General features: G+C 38.2%; 1 protein-coding gene across 1 annotated transcript; it reads left to right on the top strand.

Moving 5' to 3' along the window:
• Positions 1–7,181: 7,181 nt before the first annotated feature.
• On the top strand, positions 7,182–9,255 carry LOC150082540 (uncharacterized). Its single transcript, XM_090377533.1, has one exon. It carries the CDS (start codon positions 7,433–7,435, stop codon positions 9,200–9,202), a length of 1,770 nt encoding a protein of 589 aa, XP_090233659.1. The 5' UTR covers positions 7,182–7,432; the 3' UTR covers positions 9,203–9,255.
• Positions 9,256–9,462: the final 207 nt, after the last annotated feature.

Genomic DNA, 9,462 nt, shown 5'->3' on the forward strand with positions numbered 1-9,462 from the left:
ATCAGGGAGCTGTGGATATTCTTGCTTTGTGTACGACATGTCCAAAAATTTCATTACTTTAAGCAACATGTGCCTCCTCCCACCTTTCCTTGCTATTGAATCTGCCAGTTGTTGACAAGAATATTAAAATTTTCATTATACAGTTAAGTGAGGAATGCAGATCATCCAGTAAGGTAAGCGATGATTTGTTCGATGAATCACAGTGATTTTTTGAAAATATACTATTGCACAAAATCAATTTTTATGTCTAAACTTCATGTTTTGTTCAGCGTGTTAAATAAAATATACTGTTGATATTAAAATTTGCATATTAAACAGAAAAATCATAGTTGGTAGAATTGCCGTTCTCCCTACGCCAGGTGGAAAAGACCTGAGTTAGAGTCCTGTCGATGACGTGCGGAATTTTTATGGATCTTTTTCACAATGTGGCTAAGTTAGTCAGTCTCAGGGGAGGGTAGCATGATGTTTTTTCTCCCGAAAACTATAGTTTTTCGTCCAATAGACAGAACATCGAACGAAACACGCAATTTCCAGACAATATACACGCAGCAATATAGCCTTAGTCGCTAATTCTCCAAAAAAAAAATGTTAAAAAAAAAAATTGGACTGTACAGTACTAAACAAAATTAGGCTTTTTCTAAAATGAGCTCAAGCATTTTATTAAACTCTTGTAGCATGAAATTTTTTATTCAAAATTTTTACTTGGCTTTTTAACTTGTTTACTTAGCTTTATTCAATTATTTAAATAAAGTAAATTTTAAGAAATTTTTTAAATTTAGAAACATTTATTTCCTTATGACGAAAATCGTTGTTAGGATTTTCGTTATAAGGAAATAAATAAATTATGCAAATACTGCGTTATCCAGAAATTAGATAAACTCAGAAAAAAATTAAATAAACTCCAGGACATAAACTGTGCTGCCACTTTATTAGATACACCCCTGCTGTGCACACAAATGGTTTGTCCCACAACGTTGCAAGTCACATGACCACAGTTGTGGATATAAATGCAGCATAACAACCTTTCTAGTATCAGTTAATCGTACAAACAGTAGCAAGAATGGGGAAAAGAAGTGATCTAACGGATTTCGAACGTGCCATGGAAGTAGGTACAAGACATGGTGGACAAAGCATCTCTGAAACTGCAGTTCTCCTGAACTTTTCACGCACCACAGTTTCAAGGGTGTATCGAGAATGGTGCAACGAACAGAAAACATCCTCTCAACGGCACTCCTGTTGAAGAAAATCGCTTGTTGACGAGAGAGGTCAGAGGGGGATAGCTAGAATTGTGCAAGCAAACAGACTGGCCACAATTTCGCACATCACGTCAGAAGACAACCTTGGTGCGCAGAACAAGATATCGCAAGGGACCACTAGTCGCACTTTGTCGCGAATGGACTACAACAGCCGACGGCCACTTCGCGTAACTTTGTTATCAATGAAGAACAAGAGAGCACACCTCCTGTGGGCACAACAACACCAGCACTGGACTATCAAGGATTGCAAAACAGTTGCTTGGTCTGACGAATCGAAATTCCTGGTGCATCATGTTGATGGAAGGCTCAGAATTTGGCGAAAACAACATGAATCCATGGACCCGTCATGTCTGACGACTATTGTGCATGGCGGTGGGGACAGTGTTGTGGTGTGGGGAATGTTTTCTTGGCACTCGTTGGCTCCATTGATACCCATAGTTTCACGTCTGAATGCCACATCGTACCTAAAAATCGTTCCTCACCAAATGCATCCGTTCATGTTGACAGTTTATCCTCAGTCAGATGATTACTTCCAGAAGGATAATGCGCCGGTGCACAAATGCCGAATCACTATAGAATGGTTACAGTAACATGACAATGACTTTTCTTTGCTGTAGTGGCCCTCTCAATCCCTGGATCTCAATCCTATTGAACACCTTTGGGATGAGGTAGAAAGGCTGTTCACTGCAGGCCTACACCTCCTTCGAATCTCAAGGAACTGCGTGACACACTCATGTTTGCATTGTACTCCATTCATGCACAACGTTTTCAGCATCTTGTTCAATCCATGCCGAGACGACAGACTGTTTCGAAGGCTAAATGAGGATCAACACGCTACTAGGTAGGCGTACCTAATAAAGTGGCCGCACAGTGTATATTCCCCTAGAGCAATAATGGGAAGAATCTCTCCCCTTCAGTTACAAATTCCTTGTGAATCACATCCCTTTTTCAATAAACATGATCAGCATTGTCTTGAATTCGTTTAAGAAGTTCAGAATGAACTTCTTAAACGAAACATTTTCGGCTTTGTAATGATTTTGAAGCCCACTACATGCCCTGACTCTTCGTTTCTGGGTCATACTGTAAAACTTAACGTTCGTGTTCAGTGACAATAACAGTCGAGGAAATTAGGATTGTCTTGACAATTCTGAATGAAGTTTTCGCATGATGAGACTCTTCGTTGCTTCTGATCATCCAGTTGTGTGGCACAAATTTTGCACATACCTTCCTTTTTCCTAAATCTTCACGCAGAATTTGGCGAATCGTCTCCTTTTTTTTGGCTGAGTTAGTCGGTCTCAGGCGAGGGTAGCATGGTTTTTTCTCCCGGAAACTCGGATTTTTCGTCCAGTAAACAGAAAATCAATCACAGAACACGCAATTTAATGACAGTATATACCGAAAAATATGGCCTTAGTTGCTTTGAAACCCAATTACAACAACGTTACATAAAACTATATAAACAAAAAAAATTTTAAATAATTGTATATAAAGGCAAAATAAATTGTAAATAATTGTATATACAGGAAAAAGAAATTATGTCAGCGATGCCCTTTGTGCAATCTTGCCTTTATATACGTAGAACTATGAAGTTATATATTGATTTTCCTCGTAACATGAAACTTCATAGCTCTAAAGTCTACTTGGACTATTGGAACAAGTATCTACCTGACCTGGTAGAGGCAAAGAGCTTATATGAATTTCAAGAGAGATATGTAATAGTCGGAAAAGGTAGGTGAAATATAAAACTTGGGAGAGTCGTTTTATCTCATTTTTTATTTTGTTATGTTATTATTATTAATATTCGTTTATTTTAAATTAACTTAATATTTTGATGGAAGATGCTATATTATTATTATCATTAGCCATATGGTGCAAAGAAACCTGAGGCTTTTGCTGCACCAGCCAAAAAAAAAATTTCCCGAGTTACCCTGCGAAAGAGGTAGAAGGGAATCACCAAAGGAGAGAAGAATGATAATATCCAGCTCAGGACCCTGGGTGTGCCAAGCCCATACTCACCAGATGTGAGCCCCTGGGGTTAAATATAGTGTAACTTTTCTCCCTTGCATCGTTCTGATATTTTAATACCAATACTAATAAACATGTCTTATTGGTGTATATCAATGAACTTTATCTCCAGCAACGTAGCTTCTTGCGAAGTTATACACTTTAAATAAATAAAAATAATAAAATTCTCTTCTCTACTTCAGATCGAAGGAGTTTCCGATCTATACCAATTTACAATGTATTTTGTGGTATCATATTCATATGTTCAAATACGCGACTCTGCGCTTCTCCCCCCCCCCCTCTTGGTTACATCTACTACTGTAACCGAGTGGGTATCAAATAAGTACTGTGTGTGTGTGTGTGTGTGTGTGTGTGTGTGTGTGTGTGTGTGTGTGGTGACAATAGGTGGCTCTCTGTCTTTTAATTTCTCAGGTCATCAATGTAATGTCTCCCGATGTTCAATCATTTCTCCTACTATTTTCCTATTAATGTTATGGACCTTCTTCAACTGACTGGAAATCCTAAACATGGTTTTGCTGATGACAACAGATGATATTCTACATTCTAATTCGAAACACTTTGCAATATTCAAGATGGCGGAGATGTTTAGACTGGATTGCAGGAAATTTTATTTAGCCAACGAGTTATAAATTACTGGATTGAGTTACCTACATGGGTGATAGGGGCTGACAATTTGGGGAAATTCAAAGGTCAGCTGGATAGTTACCTAAGGGAGGAGGGAAACGCATAGATTGTCTATTTTCTTTTATTTTATTAATTATACACAGTATATATTTTTAATTTTTTTCTTATTATTATTTTATTCTTTTTTTTTTTTTTTTTGGCTGGTGCAGCATAAGCCATCGGCTTCCTTGCACCATGTGGCGATTGCTGATGCTAATATCTATCATTGGTTTCATAAATTCCGATCTCAAGGTAATTTTCCAATGAGGAAAAGAATACCTGTGCTCATCTTCGATGATGATACAAAAGTGTGATCTAGACAAGATCACACTTTTGGAAATTCCCCGATTTCAAATCTCTCTTGGCAAAAGCACATCACAAATATTGCTTCCTCTGCATTGAGCGTTACTTCTAAACAGCTATTGACTCTTTACAAATCATAAACTCTTCCTACCATGGAACATTGTTCCTACATCTAGGGAAGTGGCCCCACAACCTCTCTTACTTTCCTAGACCATATTCAAATGAGTCGTCAAGTTAATAAATCTAACCACTCTGCTTCAGAGACTTTCAGTTTCTAATTGAATGTCTTTTCTATGGATATTTTCATGGGCATTGTTCCTCTGAACTGCCATCTGTAATTCCACCACTCTCTTACAAGCCAGTCTGAACACGCCTCAACCAAGCATCATCCATTCGCTGTGCAAATCTGCCTGTTTCTGTTGGACTAGAACGTCAGAGTGATTTCTCACGGTACCCTTGTCGCCGTACCCTTCATCTACCGTCCACCCATCATAGCAGGAAACACGATTCATCGGAAAAGGCAGCAGCTTTTTAAAGTGAAACTTCTTTAGGCACACTCCAGGCAGTTTTCAGATGGGAGTAACTTGCGTTCGTGGATTGACTAAAACACAACGAGAATGCAATCGTTGCTATAAGTAAATGTATTACAGGCACTCTGAACAGCCAACTATTGTACTAGGTAGGTTAAATGACCCTGTTCTCGTTCGATCACCGAAGTTAAGCCCAGTTAGTATTTGTGAGGGTGTAATTGCTTTCCTTTCTTTGTTTTTTAATTTTTGTTAACTTGCGGAAAATATTCTTCCTAATATGGCTTATTAGAATCGCCGTTAATAGAATTAAAATTCAATTCGTAAACGTGACACAATGACCGGCGCTTACTACATTCGTATAGTGAAGGGTATTTTGTTATGGAGTGTCCATCGTAAAGTAATTTGATCGTACAATGACCCAATCGTAAAGAGGCGTACAGTGTAGTGAGCGTTGTAAGGCGTATAGCACACGTACACGTGCAATGCATCTGTGGATTGACAAAAAATTGCCAAGAAAATTCCCCCACTACCATTGTACCATTCTTTAACAGGCACAAGCAACGCATGACCTAATGTAGCCCTACTGATTGCATAATTCTCCACAGTATTTAATAAAACATTTCGACTTGCCAAAGACTAATAGTGAGCGTTGTAAGGCGTACAGATCACATATGCGTGCAATGCAACCATCCGAAACCACCTCAATTGAGTACAAAGGAGAGATCAAAGCTATTTCGACAGCGGAAGAAATTACAGCGTGCGATGGAGTTGAACAAAGAAGCCGGAGAAGATCCATTCACATCTTCAGAGCCTTATATCTCCCCAGAAACGTTAGAAGTGAATTTGGAAGAAGGAGTCATGGAAATTGATATTGCAAATGAAAACGATGAAGAGTCCTCGAAACCCAGTTGTAAATGAAAAGCGAAGAAGTCAAAACCGACTGCCAGAAGTACTCCATCAAATCGTTCAACACGTAATACACAGCCGGAGCAGTAACAGGATTTTAAGAAACACCGAAGCATTCACGCACAGTTTAAACCTACATTCCTGGATAATGATTTCGGTTCAGTCTGTTCTGTGTGTTCTGTCTGTCTGTTCTGAACGGCTTTTGTTCAAGAAAGATGTGAAGAGTGTAGCAGCTCGAGATCTACTTCAAACGGCATTTCCAATGAGGATGTAAGTCAAATGTCGGTCTGTAACAGGTGTGGTGGCTCTCTGAAGAACAAAGTGATTCCGGCTCTATAGAAGTCAAATGGTTTTAAATATCATCCGATGCCACAGCACTTGCCGAACTAGATTTGGTAACTGAATGTCTCATATCTCCGAGGCTCCCATTGATGCAGATTCGTTGCCTGTGGTATTCATATGGTAAATATGAGATCTTCGGTCAAGTGATAAATGTTTGCCTAAAGAAGTTTCACTTAATTTCCACTATGCGTGCTCTGCACCCACACAGTTTTTTTTGTTTTTTTTCTAGTCGTCAACGGTCCCCTTAAACATATAGATATGCGACAGCCTTCTAACTTTTATTTGTTTTAATATGGCATTTGAAAATGAAAATATATCAGTATCGAAAGTGCAAGCGCATTATGGCTTAAATAATAAATATTCTGTTTATACTCCGGGACGACCAAACGGTCAGAGGAGTTCATAAGATAGACAGACTACAAGAAACAGCACCGCATTCAGTAGTCACGGGTTTGAACCCCGGTCACTCAAAGCACGTGTACTTATGCACCTGCGCGCCTGACCACTAGGCTACGGCGGCCTCTTAGCTACAGAACAATCACTAACGTCAAGCTTTAACAATTTTGGACCAAACAAATTTGCAGGGGAGTAGCTTAAAGTCATTTACCACACATATTAGCTGCTGCCTGCCAAGTATAATCTAGTATGTACTGTTTATTATGAAAAAACATATACAATAAACATAAACATACGCATAAACAGTACAACAGTACTGTTTGTTCCAAGGCTTAGTTAAACATTGCAAACAAAAACAAAGACAAGTATGGAATCCATAAAACATTAAAGCGACTCATCTCATTTAAAAACCACATAATTTTGATTAAAATACATTTTCCTCATCGTCCTCAAACATGAATCAATAATATTATTTTAATAAATAATTTTCAAAAAGATTATTGCATTTCTTTCACAAAATTTAAGCCACACGGTTCGAATGTTCTCGTATAAATTTCAAAAATGCATTTGTTGTTTATGTCTGTGTTGTTTATAAGTATTAAAGTTTAAACTGTTTTGAGTTTCAAGTTTGCTGTCAGTTCTAAACGTCACTCCATTTTTTTTTGCTTTGGTTTGTTTAGCATTTTTTTCTCTCTGATTGATTTTACTTAAGCTCCCTCTAGCGGATATAAAACTTAAGTTGATCGCAATGGAACAGCACTGAAGGACATTTGACGGTCGTTCTGTGAGTGCTCTCCGTTTATTTATCCGTGTAGTTATTTCCATAAAGACTGTTGGTTAATACAGTATTTTTTTGCGAAATTATGAAATGTATTTTGACCGTTATTGAAAGTTGTATTATGTTAAAACTATGGAATGCATTCGCGCAGAAGTGTAACTCGATGAACGTAAATTTTGTGTGTGTATGCGTAATGAGATGATGGAGTCAGTGGAAAAGTCAGCGTGCTAAAAATGTCCGAAAGCAAAGCAAGCATCCGACCTATCTCCTGCAGTTTGAGTCTGGCTAGTTGCCGACTGAAAGCAGAAACGCTAGCACGCCTTTTGCATAATAAGCTTTGGCTATTAGGCCGCTTTCCATCAACTGTACCTGATGTAAACGCTGAGAGTGATAGGTTGGCATTGATTAGAAATTTTCCTTTTATGCCGAAACACCTTGCTATAGTCGACAAACCACCAACCTCTTTTATTTATAGAAACGACGATAATGCCATTAGTGATCCCGAATGTAAAGAAACAATGACAAGTGAAGAAGAAGAATCTTTTGATACTCCTAGTGGTTATACCCCTCCAGACTTAGAAGATGAAGACATTTTAGTAAATCCGGCATCATTAGATTTGCATGCGTCAAAGAAAACAAAATTTAAGACATTTGCGAGTAAAGAATCCCTTTTACAGCCAAGTACTTCATCGGTAAGTGGCCCTTTATATCCTACTTTAGAAAATATAAGTTCCGAAGAGAGACAAGAGTTTTTTGAAAAATTAAAACAATATGCCGATAATTTGTCTTCCGATGATGAAACCGAAAGCGACAGTGATTATCAGGAAACTGAATTTTCGGTAGAAAATAAAAATGGAGATAACGAAGTCACAATATTACAGAGTTCTGAATTGGTTAATGGTTGTTCTGAATGTTCATTTGAAAATGGGGATTTGAATGTGGAAGAGCCTGGACCGAACGGTAATGTGAGTAGTGACCAGAATTTAGCACTGAATGCTTGCACATCAACGACAGAAGCAGAACATGATAGTGCACTAGAATTACAACGAATTAGTGATAACGAGCAATGTAAAGAACTAGACGAGCAACCAGCTTCGGTGTCACATGAAGCAAATAACATTGCAGACGATACAGCAAAGGAAGCGGATGCGATTCCGGCCATATCAGCGGATGCCAGCAAAAATGATGAAACTCCATCCATGTATTCCGAGTCAAGCCGTCAGAAACAACCGGAACAGGTGCTTTTTCAAAACGAGAATACCGATGACGAAGATGAATGTGAACGGCCGCTGCTTGTTCGGAGTACATCGCTGAAAACGGGGAAAACACCACCGGGTACTCCACGCCGAAAGAAAATAGTCAGATTTGCAGATGTATTAGGCCTAGATTTAACAGCGGTACGTCATATTACTTGTGACGACATACCTGTTGTTCCACCTTCTGCATTTAGCCACCTTAGTGTGCCTGTGAATACTAACGAAAATAGTGGTGTAAACAGAGCCAATAATTGGGAATCGAGATTGGTAACCAGATTCACATCGATACCAGCCGCTAGCCACGGCCATCGAAATTTATGTCTTCAGTTTCAACAGCCCTCAGCTGACCCCAAATTCCTAGACAGAGTAAGATTACAGAAAGTGTCTGTAGAAAATGTTACCGTATCAGACTTAAGCTTACATTGCACTGTACGTGTATTAAACATCGGCTTCGAAAAAGTGGTAACCGTCCGATATACTACAAACGAATGGGTAACTACGACTGATATTTTAGCTTCTTATATCCCAGGTTCATGTGATAGTTTTTCAGATAAATTCTCGTTTAATTTATATATGCCTAATTTAAGTGATGGCCAGAGACTAATATTTGCTGTTCGATATATCGTTAATGGTCAAGAATTCTGGGACAATAACAGAGACCAGAATTATGTTGTTCGCTATTATAGCTCCTCGTCCATGTTGCCATCTACAGAAGATGATCAATCATTACTACATCATTTTATGTGACTCTTGGAAACTGGAAACATGTATTTGCCTTTTGCGGTCTCAGGTTGTTTAAATGATAAAAATATCATAAACCATGTAACTGTTAACTGTTTTATATAGAATATATATGTATATAAATAATTATTTCAGTATATGCAAAATGTGAACATAATCAAAATGATTTGCAATAGAGCTTTATAGCCCATGTAATAATCGTTTTTGATTTTAATGTATACAGATGTATTTCCAAGTTCATAAAGTTCATATTTGTGGTTGAATTT

This window comes from Mastigoproctus giganteus, chromosome 7, assembly GCF_048544385.1.
Source record: "Mastigoproctus giganteus isolate SK-2022 chromosome 7, ASM4854438v1, whole genome shotgun sequence".
Taxonomy (NCBI): domain Eukaryota; kingdom Metazoa; phylum Arthropoda; class Arachnida; order Uropygi; family Thelyphonidae; genus Mastigoproctus; species Mastigoproctus giganteus.

What these genes read in the sequence shown, in the direction of transcription:
- LOC150082540 (XM_090377533.1), top strand. Translation starts at nt 7,433, where the DNA reads ATGTCCGAAAGCAAAGCAAGCATCCGACCTATCTCCTGCAGTTTGAGT.